The sequence below is a fragment of the Salvelinus fontinalis genome, chromosome 24, assembly GCF_029448725.1.
Source record: "Salvelinus fontinalis isolate EN_2023a chromosome 24, ASM2944872v1, whole genome shotgun sequence".
In the NCBI taxonomy this organism is placed as follows: domain Eukaryota; kingdom Metazoa; phylum Chordata; class Actinopteri; order Salmoniformes; family Salmonidae; genus Salvelinus; species Salvelinus fontinalis.
This window is the reverse complement of record NC_074688.1, coordinates 8,265,745-8,285,743: the sequence shown is the minus strand read 5'-3', so window position 1 is coordinate 8,285,743 and position 19,999 is coordinate 8,265,745. Positions and strand designations below refer to the sequence as shown.

Below are 19,999 nucleotides of genomic sequence, written 5' to 3'. Positions count from 1 at the left end.
ACAAAACCTCACCTTACTGTACAAAACCTCACTTTACTGTACAAAACATCACTTAACTGTACAAAACATCCCTTTACTGTACAAATCCTCACTTTACTGTACAAAACATCCCTTTACTGTACAAATCCTCACCTTACTGTACAAAACCTCACTTTACTGTACAAATCCTCACTTTACTGTACAAAACATCCCTTTACTGTACAAATCCTCACTTTACTGTACAAAACATCCCTTTACTGTACAAATCCTCACCTTACTGTACAAAACCTCACCTTACTGTACAAAACCTCACCTTACTGTACAAAACATCCCTTTACTGTACAAATCCTCACTTTACTGTACAAAACATCACTTTACTGTACAAAACATCACTTTACTGTACAAATCCTCCCTTTACTGTACAAATCCTCACTTTACTGTACAAATCCTCCCTTTACTGTACAAATCCTCACTTTACTGTACAAAACATCACTTTACTGTACAAATCCTCCTTTTACTGTACAAAACATCGCTTTACTGTACAAATCCTCACTTTACTGTACAAAACCTCACTTTACTGTACAAAACATCCCTTTACTGTACAAATCCTCACTTTACTGTACAAAACATCACTTTACTGTACAAATCCTCCCTTTACTGTACAAAACATCCCTTTACTGTACAAATCCTCACTTTACTGTACAAAACATCCCTTTACTGTACAAATCCTCACTTTACTGTACAAAACATCACTTTACTGTACAAATCCTCACTTTACTATACAAAACCTGACCATCCATGTTTTTCAAACCAAGACCCCAGAAATGCATGGTCACCTTGAAATGCAGATGTCTAACCCAAACGTATCTGAAACGTATCCTGAGCATCTGTGTGTTTGTTGTTGCCTGCCTTTTTTATACAATGTTAGTTTAGATAAAGGTAACTGCCTAAAATAAAGGACACACCAACATAAAGTGTCTTAATAGGGCGTTGGGTCACAGCGAGCCAGAACAGCTTCAATGTGCCTTGGCGTAGAATCTGCATGTGTCTGGAATTTGACAACATTCTTCCATGAGAAATTCCATCATTTGCTGTTTTGTTGATGGTGTTGGAAATCTCTGTCTCAGGTGCCACTCCAGAATCTCCCATAAGTGTTCAATTTGGTTGAAATCTGGTCTCTCTCTCTCTCACACACACCCACACCCTCCCCCCTCAATGCTTCTTTGAGACCTCTCTTTCAAAGTCATTGAGATCTCTTCTTCTAGCCATGGTAGCCAAAATAATAGGCAACTGGGCATTTGTATACATTACCCAAAGCATGATGGGATGTTAACTGCTTAATTAATTAACTCAGGAACCACACCATTGTGGAAGCACCTGCTTTAAATATATACTGAACAAAAATATAAATATAAATTCTACATGTAAAGTGTTGGTCCCATGTTTAATGAGCTGAAATAAAAGGACCCAGAAAGCAGAAAAAGCTAATTTCTCTCAAATGTTGTGAACAAATTTGTTTCTATCCTTGTTAGTGAGCATTTCTACTTTGCCAAGATAATCCATCCACCTGGCAGGTGTAGCATATCAAGAAGCTGATTAAACAGCATGATCATTACATAGGTGCACCTTGTGCTGGGGACAATAAAAGGCCACTCTAAAATGTGCAGTTTTGTCACACAACACAATGCCACAGATTTCTCAAGTTTTGTGGGAGAGTGCAAATGGCATGCTGACTGCAGGAATGTTCAACAGAGCTGTTGCCAGCGAATTGAATGTTTATTTCTTAACAATAAGCCGTTTTAGAGAATTTGGCAGTACGTCCAACTGGCCTTACAACCGCAGACCATGTGTAACCACGTCAGCCCAAGACCTCCATTTCCTTCTATGAACTGTAACTCAGTAAAATCTTTGAAATTGAAGCATGTTGCATTCATAATTTTGTTCGGTATACTTTGTATCCCACTTTTACCCAACTTTTTCCTTTATTTTGGCAGTTACCTGTATGTTTCAATGCTAATGCTTGTGTAATGTGTGTGCGTGAGATGTGTGTGTGTGTGTATTTGTGTGTTCCTATGTTTGCACAGTGATTGATGTATTTGATTCATTAGGGTCCTATTATATAAACTCAAGTGTTTCTTTTCCTTCTCTCCTCCCATTGCCCCTCCCTCTCTCATCACCCCATCCAGCTGCCCTTCACAGAAGCCATGCGGAACAAGGCTCGGCTGTCAATCACGGGCAGTGTGGGTGAGAATGGGCGTGTCTTAACCCCGGACTGCCCTAAGGCCGTCCATGCTGGCCACTCCCTCAGACACCCAGGGCTTTCCCTACCCTTGGGCCTATCCTGAAAACCAAAAACACACACTGTGCCTTAACCACACACATAACCATACACACACACACGGCTACATCATTACCACTCCGACGCCACACACACACACACACACACACACACACACACACACACACACACACACACACACACACACACACACACACACACACACACACACACACACACACACACACACACACAGACCAGAGACCGCCAGCAAGCTAACAACAACTACAGGGAGAGAGGGGGGAGAAACATGACGATCACCATCACACAAAATCCTTATATGAGTGTAAACGTTGGGTGATCCATGAAACAAGGACAACGAGGTGCCAAACTGACACTAACGACACAGGAACCTAAATAAACAAAAAGATGGCGATGTTGATGACGAAGACTTTGGGCAGCGTCATGAGCAGGCAGACATGTTACTTTATCTGCTCCGACGTGATAGAATGGGTCCTCTAACAAGCCACACCCCTGACCCCATACCAGGAAACTATGCTTTAGGACAAACACCACCATCATCATAATCTTCATCATCTTCACTTGTCTGCGAGGAATAAGCGGCCGGAGAATATCTTATAAGACCAGAAAACTGTAAATCTGAAAACATTGGACTGTACAAACCTGCTCTTTCGCCGTGAACTGGTCAGACGAACATGCTTTCTTACAACACTTTGGTTAGCGTCTCGCAAAAACAACGCAGCGATCACTGAAGTTACCGTAATAAACGACAACTCGATGGATATCTCCAAACTCACACGGCTAATACAACCGTAGGATTCACAGGGGTTTGTAGAAATAACCGACAAAACAATAGTTATTGAAATGATCCATAAAATGACAGTGACGCTAAATAACAACGAGATGTATCACGGGGAACAGAGGTAAACGCTGTACATTCTGTGAAAAGTGAGGAAAACGTATCAAAGTTCATCTCAAATGAGACATTATCCCCAACATAAGGCATTATTTTTGACCAGGGCCACATTTAGCCAGCTAGGCCTCTGGTCTACAGAGGTGTGTCAAGTGAGACGTAGCCATGTTGTTTTTCAGTGGAGGGGGAGGTACTGTATCAGAAGCTTGCTTTTTAAACTGTTGTAAATAACCGCGTAGCAAAACTGAAATCACCTCTCTTTTTTAACCATCTTAGGTAATAATTCATTGCAATAATGAATATAACAAAATGCCACTTGTAATTATGAATACACCTTTTTCTAAATACATATTATATACAGTACAAATGAATATATATCTATACATCTACAGAGAGCTATAGAACATTAGATTATCACCATTGAGTGAGGCCATGACATATGTTCTGTTAAAGGGTGTTTTGATAATGATAAAGATTCATTTCCAGTCTTTGTGTGTCCTAATCCACACTGAATGTCAAATCTGACACTCACAACCACAAACACACACATCACTTACACAGGGTCAACTCTTGCAGAGATCTTCAGCAACACACAAGATGCTCCTTTTTTTTTCTAGTTGTTTGTTCCCCATTTTGTTTTATTTTGTTGTTTTGTCCATCATTTTGAGAACATAGCCTCTGTACGTACAATAGTCCCAGATCTTCTTTGTGTTTAATCCTCTAGCCGTGTTCTTTTGTCTGACCGTCTTCTGTTTTAAAGGCTATTACAGCAGTCTGGAGAGGCTAAGAGGGAAGGGAGAAAGAAAAATAACAACAAAATGAAGTACCAGACATTTAGACTGAAAGAGTTCTAACTGAATGGTGGAGTTTGGTGGCATTGACAGCAGTTGCAGGGGTAGTATTGCCTTGGCCCTGGAATTTTGAGCACTCTGTATCTCCTCCTCATCTCTCCTCTCACTGAGAGGGTCACTGCACAGAGTCCCCTTGACCTAACCCCTGACATTAAACCTTTGACCTTCTCTAGCTTTGACCTTTAGACTCTTATAGGCACTGACACGACCAGTCAGCCTTTAAACTATCACTCTGAGCCCTAGTCTTATTCTCTCTCCCTTTCCTAAACCTCTAGAGCTTAAAAGACATTTAGATTATTTCAATCTCCCACCAGAGGAACTAAAACCCAGACAGGCAATCCTATCTGTGTATTGTTGAAGCAGACATGTTGACTGCTGGCTGGCTACTAACCACTTCAGCGTTTTCTGGGTTTAACACAATCTTTCTTTGTATTTGGTTACGTTTTCTAGTAAAATATCAACCCCTGCTTTCTCTCTGAGTATTTATTTCACTGACAGCATTTTGGGTGGTGTGTACTGTGTGTGACTTCAAAATGATAGTATATCTCTGAAGAGTTCTTGGAGAAAGCCCTCCCCGAAATAGGGTGTAGATACACATTTTCCAAATAAATGATGACAATAACAATATTGGCAATAACTAAAGATAACATTGACATTTCCATTACATTTAAATTGACATTTGCATTATAGATCCGTGAGCGTTTTAGATTGTAACCTGAAGCCACATGAATGGACAACCTAGCGTTTTCTCTGGTTCAACAGAGCACGGGTTAAAGCTTCCCTGCTGTAGTGGGGCCATGTTAGAGAGCTCCCTCCCTGCTGTAGAGGGGCCATGTTGGAGAGCTCCCTCCCTGCTGTAGAGGGGCCAGGTTGGAGAGCTCCCTCCCTGCTGTAGAGGGGCCATGTTGGAGAGCTCCCTCCCTGCTGTAAAGGGGCCATGTTGGAGAGCTCCCTCACTGGTGTAGTGGGGCCATGTTGGAGAGCTCCCTCCCTGCTGTAGAGGGGCCATGTTGGAGAGCTCCCTCCCTGCTGTAGAGGGGCCATGCTGGAGAGCTCCCTCCCTGCTGTAGAGGGGCCATGTTGGAGAGCTCACTCCCTGCTGTAGAGGGGCCATGTTGGAGAGCTACCTTCCTGCTGTAGAGGGGCCATGTTGGAGAGCTCACTCCCTGCTGTAGAGGGGCCATGTTGGAGAGCTACCTTCCTGCTGTAGAGGGGCCATGTTGGAGAGCTCCCTCCCTGCTGTAGAGGGGCCATGTTGGAGAGCTACCTTCCTGCTGTAGAGGGGCCATGTTGGAGAGCGACCTCCTTGCTTGTAGTGGGGCCATGTTGGAGAGCTACCTTCCTGCTGTAGAGGGGCCATGTTGGAGAGCGACCTCCTTGCTTGTAGTGGGGCCATGTTGGAGAGCTACCTCCCTGCTGTAGAGGGGCCATGTTGGAGAGCTCCCTCCCTGCTGTAGAGGGGCCATGTTGGAGAGCTCCCTCCCTGCTGTAGTGGGGCCATGTTGGAGAGCTCCCTCCCTGCTGTAGAGGGGCCATGTTGGAGAGCTCCCTCCCTGCTGTAGAGGGGCCATGTTGGAAAGCTCCCTCCCTGCTGTAGAGGGGCCATGTTGGAGAGCTCCCTCCCTGCTGTAGAGGGGCCATGTTGGAGAGCTCCCTCCCTGCTGTAGAGGGGCCATGTTGGAGAGCTACCTTCCTGCTGTAGAGGGGCCATGTTGGAGAGCTACCTTCCTGCTGTAGAGGGGCCATGTTGGAGAGCTCCCTCCCTGCTCCCTGCTGTAGTGGGGCCATGTTGGAGAGCTCCCTCCCTGCGGTAGAGGGGCCATGTTGGAGAGCTCCCTCCCTGCTCCCTGCTGTAGCTGGGTCCATGTTGGAGAGCTCCCTCCCTGCTGTAGAGGGGCCATGTTGGAGAGCTACCTCCCAGAACATCTCACACACTAATGCAGGGTCATCACTGACAAGCATTTCCCATTTATTCTTCAGCAGAGCAAAATGGGCTTTTTGAACAGCTCTCCAAACCTCTTAACCCCCCCCCCCCCCCCCCACACACACACACACCCTCCTCTCACTGCTCCACACACACTTACATGCCCTTCCCTCACTGCCTCTGCAGAACAATTGCAGACCTTCCTCTCTCCCTGTCTCCCACTCCCAATGTATCCCTCGCTCTATACCTCTATACCTACTCCTCTCCTTTGTATCTTTCTCTCTCTCAATCACTCTGTTTCTCTATCTCCTACCCTCATTTCCTTTCCTCTCCCTTTTGTATCTCTCTCTCACTATCCCTCTCTGCTTCTCCTTCTCCTCCCCTCGTTTCTTTTCCTCTCATCCGTCTTCCTCTCTCTCTGCACCAGAGGTGGTGCTTTTTTAATTCTGTCCCCTAGGCTTCTCACAGCATTCTGCTACATCAATACTGTCTCTCCTAAAAATGCTGTCACACCTTTTTATCTTCTCACCCCTCCCTCTTTTCTCTTACCCACCCTCTCCTTACCCTCCCATTGTGTCACCCATCTCTCCACCCCATCCCTCCGCCGTATCTTGATCCAAAAGCTGTTAAAAGGCCATCTTTGATAAAGATGATTAAATGTGTTTAGTCTGTTCAAGGGTGTGCTTGTTTAAGATGCTGCCACTCATGTAAACCTAAACAAAGACATGTGACAAGAGTCCAAATGATTCAATACGATTTGTCATGTTGAATTTTCATGAAGTCGGTTTGCTTCTGGAGCCATTTGCTGCATTTGTCAGATATGATTACCAATATATATGTTACTGGACAGATATGATTACCAATATATATGTTACTGGACAGATATGATTACCAATATATATGTTACTGGACAGATATGATTACCAATATATGTTACTGGACAGATATGATTACCAATATATATGTTACTGGACAGATATGATTACCAATATATATATGTTACTGGACAGATATGATTACCAATATATATATATATATGTTACTGGACAGATATGATTACCAATATATATGTTATTGGACAGATATGATTACCAATATATATGTTACTGGACAGATATGATTACCAATATATATGTTACTGGACAGATATGATTACCAATATATATGTTACTGGACAGATATGATTACCAATATATATGTTACTGGACAGATATGATTACCAATATATATGTTATTGGACAGATATGATTACCAATATATATGTTACTGGACAGATATGATTACCAATATATATATATATATATGTTATTGGACAGATATGATTACCAATATATATGTTACTGGACAGATATGATTACCAATATATATGTTACTGGACAGATATGATTACCAATATATATGTTACTGGACAGATATGATTACCAATATATATGTTACTGGACAGATATGATTACCAATATATATGTTAATGGACAGATATGATTACCAATATATATGTTACTGGACAGATATGATTACCAATATATATGTTACTGGACAGATATGATTACCAATATATATGTTACTGGACAGATATGATTACCAATATATATGTTACTGGACAGATATGATTACCAATATATATATGTTACTGGACAGATATGATTACCAATATATATGTATATATGTTAATGGACAGATATGAGGGATATTTTCAGCAGCCAAACTGCTGCAATTATTTAGTATTCAGTCGCTCACACATTTCATCGTTTATTTATTGATGACACGTTTCACCAGTGAAAAAGGACCATTTTCTAAAACAGAATTTGACGTAGACGGCTAAACCAGTCAGCAGCTGAAGCACATCCTTTCACATAGGCTTTCCTTGCAGAAATAGACAACAGAAAATCTCAAAGCGGAAAAAAACCCTAGTCTTTGTGATTTGAACTGCCTGCTGTGTTTGTATGAGAGAGATGGAGCATCAGCTGATTTAAGTGTGAATGTGGGTTCACACCAGATGTATTCATAAAAACAGGCAGAATTAAAAAGAAATAACACCATTTATATCCTTTATTGTGAGTTTTAATGGCGATGCAGAAAGCATATAGGCAACATTATCCTTTTTTCATCGCTCTTAAAATAGACGGAATCTGCAGAGATATTCAACTCTTTCCTTGGATGACTGGGCTAATATAGAACACCACACACACACACACAACATTCCACCATAGTACTAAACCATAAACACACAATCAAAATAGCACCATTAAAAAAGACAAAAGGTTTGGTCTAAAGAATCTCTGTACATGACCCTGGTTTGAGTCACATACTGTAGAGCATTCTGTACTTTACGTTTACAGCTACTGTACATTATGTCCACTTCCTGTGCAGTACATGGACGGTAGTACTGTCCACTTCCTGTGTAGTACATGGACGGTAGTACTGTCCACTTCCTGTGCAGTACATGGACGGTAGTACTGTCCACTTCCTGTGTAGTACATGGACGGTAGTACTGTCCACTTCCTGTGCAGTACATGGACGGTAGTACTGTCCACTTCCTGTGCAGTACATGGACGGTAGTACTGTCCACTTCCTGTGCAGTACATGGACGGTAGTACTGTCCACTTCCTGTGCAGTACATGGACGGTAGTACCGTCCACTTCCTGTGCAGTACATGGACGGTAGTACTGTCCACTTCCTGTGTAGTACATGGACGGTAGTACCGTCCACTTCCTGTGCAGTACATGGACGGTAGTACTGTCCACTTCCTGTGCAGTACATGGACGGTAGTACCGTCCACTTCCTGTGTAGTACATGGACGGTAGTACTGTCCACTTCCTGTGTAGTACATGGACGGTAGTACTGTCCACTTCCTGTGTAGTACATGGACGGTAGTACTGTCCACTTCCTGTGCAGTACATGGACGGTAGTACTGTCCACTTCCTGTGCAGTACATGGACGGTAGTACTGTCCACTTCCTGTGCAGTACATGGACGGTAGTACTGAGCTACACAAAACTTCACCAGGGACAAAAACTACAGTTTCTCCCAGTACACAACCACTCACTTTATACAAACATTGTAGACACCAGTGGAGGCTGCTGAGGGGAGGACTGTTCACAATAACACCTGGAACAGAGTGAATGGAATGGCATCAAACACATGGAAACCACGTGATTGATGTATTTGATAGCATTCCGCTCCAGCCATTACCACAAGCCCGTCCTCCCCAATTAAGGTGCCACCAACCTCCTGTGCTAGACACAGATTATATTTGTTCAATTAACATCTCCTTAACGCAACAAAGTCCACATACATAACAGAATGATTGGCAGGGAGATGTTTTAAATGTGATTGGTAGCGGCTCCTGAGTTTGAGTGGCAGTTTGAATCTTGATCCCGCCTCTACAGGAAATAAAACTGGATAACATCCTTTTGCCAACAACCTGGAGTAGGATGAAGACGCCCTGCTGATCTAAGGTCAGTTTGATAGTTGTAATGTCTGATTGGTTGAACTGTTCACCTCGTTTCAACCAATTGTGGATCAAGCTGAACAGTAACAAGCTATTGGAGCTGTCTGAGACAGGAGGTGGACCATGGAGGTGACTGCTCATAGAGGCTCATACCTGGCCTGTCTACACTCAGATAAAGACCACCTCTTCTTCCAGACACTTCTCTCGTAGATATCCCTTAATGCTCATCACATATGCTGCTGCTACTGTTTATTATCTGTCACTTTATTCTTACTTATATGTACATACAGTGGGAAGAAAAAGTAAGTGAACCCTTTAGAATGACCTGGATTTCTGCATAAATGGGGCAGAACATTTATCTGATCTTCATCTAAGTCACAACAATAGACCAACACAGTTTGCTTAAACTAATAACAAACAATTAGAATTGTTCATGTCTTCATTGAACACACCGTGTAAACATTCACAGTGCAGGGTGGGAAAAGTATGTGAACCCTTGGATTTAATAACTGGCTGACCCTCGTTTGGCAGCAATAACCTCAACCAAACGTTTTGTAGTTGCTGATCAGACCTGCACAACGGTCAGGAGGAATTTTTGACCATTCCTCTTTACAAAACTGTTTCAGATCAGCAATATTCTTGGGATGTCTGGTGTGAACCGCTCTCTTGAGGTCATGCCACAGCATCTCAATCGGGTTGAGGTCAGGAATGTCTGGCCCACTCCAGAAGGCCTATTTTCTTCTGTTTAAGCCATTCTGTTGTTGATTTACTTCTGTCTTTTGAGTCGTTGTCCTGTTGCATCACCTAACTTCTATTGAGCCTCAATTGGTGGACAGATTCGCCTTACATTCTCCTGCAAAATGTCTTGATAAACTTGGGAATTCATTTTTCCATCGATGATAGCAAGCTGTCCAGGCCCTGAGGCAGCCCCAGACCATGATGCTGCCTCCACCATACTTTACAGTTGGGATGAGGTTTTGATGTTGTGTGCTGTGCCTTTTTTTCTCCACACGTAGTGTTGTGTTCCTTCCAAACAACTCAACTGTAGTTTCATCTGTCCACAGAATATCTTGCCAGTAGTCCTGTGGAACATCCAGGTTTTCTTTTGCGAACTTCAGATGTACAGCAATGTTTTGTTTTGTACAGCAGTGACTTCTTCCATGGTGTCCTCCCATGAACACCATTCTTGTTTAGTGTTTTACGAATTGTAGACTCGTCAGAGATGTTAGCATCTTCCAGAGATTTCTGTAAGTCTTAGCTAACACTCTAGGATTCTCCTTAACCTCATTGAGCATTCTGCGCTGTACTCTTGCAGTCATCTTTGCAGGACGGACACTCCTAGGGAGAGTAGCAACAGTGCTGAAATTTCTCCATTTAGACAATTTGTCTTCCCGTGGACTGACTTTTAGAGATACTTCTGTAACCCTTTCCAGCTTCATGCAAGGCAACAATTCTTAATCTTAGGTCTTCGGAGATCTCTTTAGTTCGAGGCATGGTTCACATCAGGCAATGCTTCTTGTGAATAGCAAACTAATGTTGTGAGTGTTTATGGGGCAGGGCAGCTCTAACCAACATCTCCAATCTCGTCTCATTGATTCAACTCCAGGTTAGCTGACTCCTGACTCCAATTAGCTTTTGGGGAAGTCATTAGTCTAGAGTTCACATACTTTTTCCAACATACACTGAATGTTTAAATTATGTATTTAATAAAGACAAGAAAAATACAATAATTTGTATGTTATTAGTTTAAGCAAACTGTTTGTCTATTGTTGTGACTTACTGTAGATGAAGATCAGATCAAATGTTATGTCTAATTTAGGCAGAAATCCAGGTAATTCCAAAGGGTTCACATACTTTTTCTTGCCACTGTATGTACCTCAATTACATTGTACCCCTGCACATCAAATTGGTACTGGTACCCCATGTATATAACAAAGCTTTTCATTTCTAATTATGTATCATCATCATTTTTCTATTATTTCTCTATTTTCTCTACATTATTGGGAACGGCATGTAAGCATTTCACTGTTAGTCCACGCCTGTTGTTTACGAAGCATGTGACAAAATGTTATTTGATGAAATCCTATCCTCCCTCTCTCAATGACCCTGGTCCTTGTAAAGCTGCATTCTCTCCACCTCTAGTCTCTCCCTCTCTATCTGCAGTCGTCCAGACTCAAACTTAAAGAACTGCAGCCTCTCTTTCTCTAACTGCAATCTGTCCTTCTCCAGGCTCCGTCTCTCGCCCTCCAGATCTATCATAGAAAGCAAGGGTTTATTCTCCTTTCTCTCATTCTGTCCATCCACAGCAGAGGAAGATGAGGTGGTAGGGGTGGAGGAGGAGGGAGGGCCTTGCTGAGGGGGAGCAGCAGCCCGTTCTGATTGGTTTATGAGCAACAGCCTAAGTCTCTCTTTCTCCAGCTGCAATCTCTCTTTCTCCAGCTGCAATCTCTCCCTCTCCACCTCCAACTGACTCAGTCTCTCCTTATCCAGTAGGAGTCTCTCTCTCTCCACCGCAAGCCGCTCCGTTTCCACAGCCAGACGCTGCTTCTCCAATTCCACACGCTGCTTCTCCAAACCAACCAGAAATCCCATACTCTCGTGATTGGCCAGTCCTAACCCAGCAAAGCCCATTCCGCCCAATGAGAGGTCCCGATTTATCGAGGTCGCCGTCCCCTTGGAGGCACTGAGCATTCCAAACTCAATGTGTGAGAAGACTTCCGGGATAAGTACATCGCGCTCTCCCATGTCGGGTAGGAGAGAGGGGAAACAATCTTCTTCTTCATCATCATCATCCTCCTCCTCACCATCTCCCTCTCCGCTATCACCCTCCAGCTGACAGAGAGAGAGGAACACAGAGACAGAGGGACTCCGATCATTGATATACTGATTAACGCAATACATAAATGCTGGCACGCACACTAGTGATGCGCGGGTCAGATGTTTGTTCACAATTGCTAATAACCCAATCCGCAACAGCCCGAGTATATGTACCTCCCTACGTATATAAATACATCCCTACTCTTTTACATTTGCACACACTGTACATTATTTCTATTGTGTTATTGACTATACGTTTGTTTATGTGTAACTCTGTGTTGTTGTTTTTGTCACACTGCTTTGCTTTATTCTTGGCCAGGTCACAGTTGTGAATGAGAACTTGTCCTCAACTGGCCTACCTGGTTAAATAAAGGTGAAATAAAAAAATCTATAATTTTTTTTTGATAAAGTGAAAATCTGAGGCCCACACCGACCCGCAATATAGAAAATGCGCTGTACAGTCAGGTGGCGGAATTTTTTTTGGACAGGCCTTTTTTGGACAGGCCTTTTTTTGGACAGGCCTAGAAGAATAATAAAGCCTTGCTCACCAGAATGATGTCATAAATCGATAGAATGGATGTGTCAAATCTAGTTGATGTATGTAAAGTTTGTTCTCTCTTCAGCGCTTCACTCGAGCAACAAAGACTTCTAGGGATGGGGAGAAAATGCTATAACATAAAATAAACAGAAAGCATTTTCTGTGCAACATTTTCAAATGACATCAGTTTGACCGTTTTTTAAGAAAATTAAAAGCTGTTAAAAATGACCCAACATGTTGTTGATAAGATCTCAGTTCGGCTTGGATGCATATTTCATGTGATTGAAATACTATCAGCTTTTATGATGCTGATAAAGATAGCACCGCCACCTATACAGACAGTCCCTAACCGTGCATTCATTCTCTCAAGATCCTGAAATAAATTATATAGTTAATCCACTCCTGTTCCGAAGTCAAAATGTACATTTGGTGTATTATTTTACTGCAAGAAATGCTTAATTCTGCACCAGTTAATATTATTAGGCGTTATGAGAGGTTATAGACCTACAGTCACTGTCCAGATTTAAGTAATGGCTACTATTCTATTGAACCCATCTGAACAGTACAGTTGACATGACATTTTGAAGTCCATGTCTTGCAATTGTCGATTTTGTATAGCGACCACAATCACACATAACATAGGCAACTGCCATCATCCTCTTTTACCACTGAACAAAATCAATAAAAAAAAATATTACAAAAAATGGAATACCTTCGATTTATTTTCAACTCTCCATTTCGCAGCTTTTCCTCTTATTGAATTAAACTTAGACATTGTCTTTTTTGCCTCAGCGGACAGATGTTAACTATCTCTGCCCAAGTTCCCAAAAGCATTTGTCAATTGGTGTATTTGGCACGCTACAGTTAGACCATAAAGCTTAGGCTACGCACTAACGCCAGATAAAAATAATGATAGAAAAACCACAATATAGCCTATGAATATGAATTTCACAAGAATTCTACATTTACACATTTTTTTTTACATTGTTTCCCCTTTATTCAACCCACAAATCACTAATGCACACACACAGAGATCCTCACCCTGTATCCATTGGCCTCCTCCTCCATCTTAATCACTGTAGACATTGCGTGTCCGCTGGGCTCTCCAAGATCCGCCAGGTCCTGCCAGTCGCACTGGGACTCCTTGGGAAAGCTAGAGAGGTCGAGCGACTGGTCCCTTGAGCCCAGTGAGGCGTTGTGTTCAGGGGAGGACGGATCATACTCTGCCTTCAGCCCTGTGGAGAGAGACAGCTCAGCACGGAGCTGCTTCCTCTTCATTAGCGACCGCCAGTCCAGGTAACGCCGCTTCACCTGGAACCACACACAACCATTACAAACAGAGGTGATGTCACAACTCTCAAGATTCATCCGGAAGTATAGGTAAATCTGTACTGGGAAGGAGGAGCCCAATGAAACTACTTCCAGTGAATGGGGCTGAATGAAACTATTGAAATGCGGCCCTTGTATGTCGGATACTTCATGCTATCTTTTCAGTGTTGTGTTCGAGACCACCTAAATCAAGACCAAGACCGGAGCAAATCAAGTCAAACTCATGGTGGGGATTTGACACTCACAATCATGGTCTTGAACTGGACTCACATTTTTGACTTGGTCCCCGACAACCTCGCCCCCCTCCCAGTCTTAACAGTTGAAAATGTCCAGTATTTCTGTGTTAATATTTCAGAAGAACGTATGGATTCTTTAGACATTGAGAATGGTGAGAAGAAAAGACATGCTGAGGGCAAACAGAGAGCCACTCACTACAAATGATCACTAATCCAAACAGGTTTATATTAGATTTTAATAGTACAACTTCCCCTGGTCTCCCCTTACTAATAGTGAGCGTGCAACTTTCAAACAATTTCCCCCCACTCTTCCCTCCCAACAAATCAAGGAAATTCTGACAAGCGCGACGGATATTTTTCAACCAAAGTAAAGGACAGTATATGATTAAAGTAGGAAGCCCAGGTTTCAATAGGCGATAAAATACTAATTTGTCATTAAAGGAGAGTGGATATTTGTGCTTGCAAAGCGTGTTTATGTGCTGACTCGTAAGAAATTACGAGTCCTCACTGTCCGAGACCAAGTCAAAACAGAGTAGAAATGTATCTGACACGAGACACTCAATATGCGGTCCAAAGACCGGACTTGAAGATTACAACACCGTCTCTTTTACAACATCATTTGTCAGTATGGAAGTCCTCTCCTAGCACACACCTCTGAAGATGTGCGTAGCTCGCCCTCTCCCAGTGCGTTGACGCCTCCTGCTACCTCCTCCCAGGCTCGTCTCTTCAGCTCGTTGATGGCGGTGTTCTGCTGGCGGGAGAACAGCACGTCTCGTCTTTTGTGGATCTCCCGGATCAGCGCCTGCGTCTCACGAACGCTGTAGTTACTCTTCCTCTTCCTCTTCAAGTGTTTCATCTGCAGGAAATCCAGCCTGGCGGTCAGGAGGGGCGCACACACAGGTGGACAGAGAGATAGATCACGGAGGGATGGCGAGACAGAAGTCTTACAGAGGGACTCTGGAAGTGACAGGGACATAATTGGGCAAAGGCATGGAGAAGTGTGAAAGAGGGATGGATGAATAGATGAATAGATACAGAGAGAGGGAGAGAGCAGTCAGGCTAGCTTGGACTTCAAGAACTGAGAGTTATAGATCGATGGATGAAGGTTAAGAAGAATCCCGCTGTCCTGCTTCAGGTGACACACTCCCTTAGTTCACGCAAATGCCAAGGTTCACACAGCACAGGTGCAGCAGGTGTCCTCAGGCAACCAGAACAGAGCTCAGCTTCCTCCTGAAAGACAAACACAGGAGAAGAGAGCAACCAGAGAGCGATTAGGTGATCAAAATGGTGGTAAACTTATCTTCAATACAACTCAAAATAGGTCTGTTCTGTATCTTTATCTGTCACAGGACAAACACATGCTTTGACAGACCCAAGAGACTGCATGTGTAAGAAGACTGCTGTATATTTCTGAGTATCGTAGGAACAAAGATGTGCTTGCAGGCAACCATCATTTCAAACCATGCCACAATCATGTTGTTTTTCATTTATTTGGGGCGACGATTGAATGATGGGGGAACAGCTAGTTATCATAGCTGTCTTCTCTCTCTATTTTCTGAGGTGAGACGGGGATCAGGATAGGTTCCAGTTTGGACTATGTAAAACTCGGTGTAGTGCTTTGCATTATGTTGTTTTGTGAAAAGCCTCAGCTAGCTTGGTAACGTAGCCTAATCGGCGTTGTTTGTTGATCCGTTAGCTACAGTAGCTAGCTAACATGCACACCATCACGTTTGCACCGGAAAAACTCAAACCTCCACATATCATTTTTATTAAGCCGAAATGGCAACGCTCGACTACTTAATGCTATGTATGATTTTTGTTAAATAACTCACCTTATCAATCGTACAGAATAAATCCGATGCTCATCAACGCCAAAATCTGAATCGGAACGACACATTTTTGAGACGCACTGTAAACATCCTTCCCATTGTTCCGTCCATTGCTACCACCAATTTTGACGTGCAACGTTCCACCCCCATCAGTTGTTCCGGATGTGGGTCCACAAGTCATGTGTTGTTATAGCTAGCTGTCATGTTCTTGAAGTGTAGCAAACACTACTGTTCAGGTGACATTCTGCCTTATCAAGCTCTCATGCGTTGCTAGTGAACTATGTTTTTGTGGTTTGCGGCATTTACAGTGTTTAAAATGCTGACACACTTGCCTCACAGCTAGCAGTTAGCTAAAATGGCTAGATACTTCACAGAAGCTGTCAGTGCTAGCCAAATGCAATACGAGAGGTCACGTTAGCTAAAAATGGAACTTCTGTCTACCGGTTCTTCACTAAAACTGGCCTTAAAGGAAGGCGTGCGCTTGGCATTCCGGTGTGACTCGGGGACCCAGTCCGAGTGGCTGCTGGCATCCCGGTGTGGGCAGCGCAGGGAGAAAGAGAATCGGACAGTTAATGTTTGCCAAATCAGCCATGGTCCGTTGAATGTGATATTCCTATAGAAAATAATAACTTGTCATGTTCTTGAATATCTTCTTTCTTCTATGGTATTGTAATGAAACAGCAGGGATCAGGTCTCGAACCCTCGACCTTCTAGCCCGAGGTCCGGCGCGCTATCAACTGTGCCGCATACAGGTGACTTCTGACGTGGACAGTTTAGCCACCTCCAGTGCACGCTTCTTCTGTTCTTCATCCACACAATTGACAAATATAAACTCGCTTCTTGTCACCTTGATTGAATGCACCTTTCTCACTGCTTTCTTCACAGTCCTCGATGTGACTAATGGTTTTCCCAAATGAATTTCCTTGTCTAAAAAACGCAGCCCAATAAGAAATGCTGTATTGGGCCGGTCCTTGTCTTCAACTACAACGTTTGCTTCTTTTGTTCCATTCTATTTTCCATTCATTATCACACACTTCACTTGCCACACTTTAAGATTTGAGCACAGTCTGCATTTCCTCCCACGAGCACACCGCCATCGGCTTCTCCCAAATCCCCCTTTAAATTCACCAAATACCCTTCAAATAAGCCTAGACCTCTTCATCTGAAATGGTTGAGCGCTCTACATAGCATAGCTCCTCATTCCCTGGAGGAAAAGACTAAGGATGGCGACACAGAGCGAGAGATAAAGCACACACATCTCCCACATTGCCCCATCAAAAATATTTATTTTAAGTGTCCTGCAGTTCCGTTCTTCACCACATGATGCCACTGTTGTCTTTCCTATTCCCTGAGAGTGGTTTGGCAGTGCTCTATCACAGGGATTTCCTGCCGCTTTCCGTTCCATCTGTGTGTTTAAAAATAGTTGGAGAGAAAGTGATGATCCCAAACAAAGTAGGTGTGTCTGTGTGTTGCTTTACTCTCCATTTCAACCTCTCCTCCCACAACTGTTTCCTTGCTATCAGAGCTCAAACCCTCAGGTTTATTATAAACCTGTCTCTCCCTCCCTCTGTCTCCAGGTAGCAGTTCTGTCCCAGAGTATTTCTGTATCATGACGAGGCAGTTTATGGAGTATGAGTGGAGTGTTGTCCACAAAGCAGGATCGGAATGGGAGCAACTGACCATGTTCTATAGACACTGGGTAACCATGGTGATACATACATCACTCTCACATCCATGGTGATATATAATACACATGCTAGACTTGCACACTGACTCATACACATTACATGCAGGAGCAGGAACCCCCCCCCCCCCACACACACACACACACTCAAACGCACATTAATTGATTATGGACTACAGGAAAAGGAGAACCGAGCACGCCCCCATTCTCATCGATGGGGCTGTAGTGGAACAGGTTGAGAGCTTCAAGTTCCTTGGTGTCCACATCAACAACAAACTAGAATGGTCCAAACACACCAAGACAGTCGTGAAGTGGGCACGATAAAGCTATTCCCCCTCAGGAAACTGAATAGATTTGGCATGGGTCCTGAGATCCTCAAAATGTTCTACAGCTGCAACATCGAGAGCATCCTGACTTGTTGCATCACTGGCTGGTACGGCAATTGCTCTTCCTCTGACCGCAAGGCACTACAGAGGGTAGTGCGTACAGCCCAGTACATCACTGGGGCCAAGCTGCCTGCCATCCAGGACCTCTACACCAGGTGGTGTCAGAGGAAGGCCCTAGAAATTGTCAAAGACTCCAGCCACCCCAGTCATAGACTGTTCTCTCTACTACCGCATGGCAAGCGGTACCGGAGTGCCAAGTCTAGGACAGAAAGGCTTCTCAACAGTTTTTACCCCCAAGCAATAAGACTCCTGAACAAGTAATCAAATGGCTACCCAAACTATTTGCATTGTGTGCCCCCCCCCAACCCCTCTTTTTACGCTGCTGCTACGCTCTGTTTCTCATATATGCATAGTCACTTTAACTATACATTCATGTACATACTACCTCAATTGGGCCGACCAACCAGTGCTCCCGCACATTGGCTAACCGGGCTATCTGCATTGTGTCCCGCCACCCACCACCCCCTCTTTTACGCGACTGCTACTCTCTGTTCATCATATATGCATAGTCACTTTAACCATATCTACATGTACATACTACCTCAATCAGCCTGACCAACCAGTGTCTGTATGTAGCCTCTCTACTTTTATAGCCTCGCTACTGTAGATAGCCTGTCTTTTTACTGTTGTTTTATTTCTTTACTTACCTATTGTTCCCCTAATACCTTTTTTGCACTATTGGTTAGAGCCTGTAAGTAAGCATTTCACTGTAAGGTCTACACCTGTTGATTTCGGCGCACGTGATAAATAAACTTTGATTCGATTTGATAATTGGGCTGCTCAGTCAATGTCAGATTGACAGAGCAGCACAAGGACATCAAGTACTGATATCATCGCTGTTGACTAATCTTAGTGCTTTCCTGTTTCCATAGTGACATAACTTGTAATTCTGTTACTGTGGCTTGCCTTCATGTAACAAGGTTTGTCTGCCTTCAGAGACGCATCCACACAAACTCAAAGTCCCTCACACACACAGAACCCTGTGTCAATGTCTGGACTACAGAGACCCATCCAAACACACTCAAAGTCCCTCACACACACAGAACCCTGTGTCAATGTCTGGACTACATAGATCCATCCCTACCCTCACACATAGAACCCTGTTTCAATGTCTAGTCTACAGAGACCCATCCACACACACCATGATCATCACACACACAACCCTGTGTCATTGCCTGGGACAGAGAAAGTGTTCAACCTGATAAGTGATGATTTTGAATGCCTTATGGGTAGAACAATGGTTGTTCACCATTAAAATGATTACTCTGTACATGCAGTGCCTTCAGAAACAATGCATTTTGTTGTTACAGTCTGAATTCAAAATTGATTAAAAAACTAAAATCTCACCCATCTACACACAATACCCCATAATGACAAAGTGAAAACATGTTTTTAGAAATGTTGGCAGATTTATTGAAAATGAAATACAGACATAACTAATTTACATATAGTTGAAGTCAGAAGTTTACATACACTTAGGTTGGAGTCATTAAAACTTGTTTTTCAACCACTCCACAAATGTATTGTTAAAAAACTATAGTTTTGGCAAGTCGGTTAGGACATCTACTTCGTGCATGCCACAAGTAATTTGTCCAACAATTGTTTACAGACAGATTATTTCACTTATAATTCACTGTATCACAATTCCAGTGGGTCAGAAGATGACATACATAAACTGTGCCTTTAAACAGCTTGGAAAATTCC

At 43.2% G+C, this 19,999-nt stretch overlaps 2 protein-coding genes across 7 annotated transcripts in view; one reads left to right on the top strand and one right to left on the bottom strand.

Annotated features, from left to right (window-relative positions):
- The window catches only part of LOC129821874 (glutamate receptor 4-like), a 168,346-nt gene extending 163,838 nt beyond the window's left edge, over positions 1–4,508 (top strand). For 3 of the 6 annotated variants that reach the window (XM_055879589.1, XM_055879584.1, XM_055879585.1), the window contains one exon: positions 2,166–4,508. In XM_055879589.1, the coding sequence (XP_055735564.1) occupies positions 2,166–2,324 (159 nt within the window). In that variant the 3' untranslated portion in view covers positions 2,325–4,508. The remainder of the gene's footprint in view (positions 1–2,165) is intronic. The other 3 variants (XM_055879586.1, XM_055879588.1, XM_055879587.1) reach the window with 1 other exon arrangement.
- Positions 4,509–7,702: 3,194 nt separating this feature from the next.
- Positions 7,703–17,449, bottom strand: LOC129821876 (myb/SANT-like DNA-binding domain-containing protein 4). The gene is made up of 4 exons (XM_055879592.1): positions 16,169–17,449; positions 14,989–15,566; positions 13,813–14,082; positions 7,703–12,248 (listed from the first exon to the last, which is right to left on the bottom strand). The coding sequence occupies exons 2-4, from the start codon at positions 15,310–15,312 to the stop codon at positions 11,514–11,516; spliced, it is 1,329 nt and encodes a 442-aa protein (XP_055735567.1). The 5' UTR covers positions 15,313–15,566; positions 16,169–17,449; the 3' UTR covers positions 7,703–11,513.
- Positions 17,450–19,999: the final 2,550 nt, after the last annotated feature.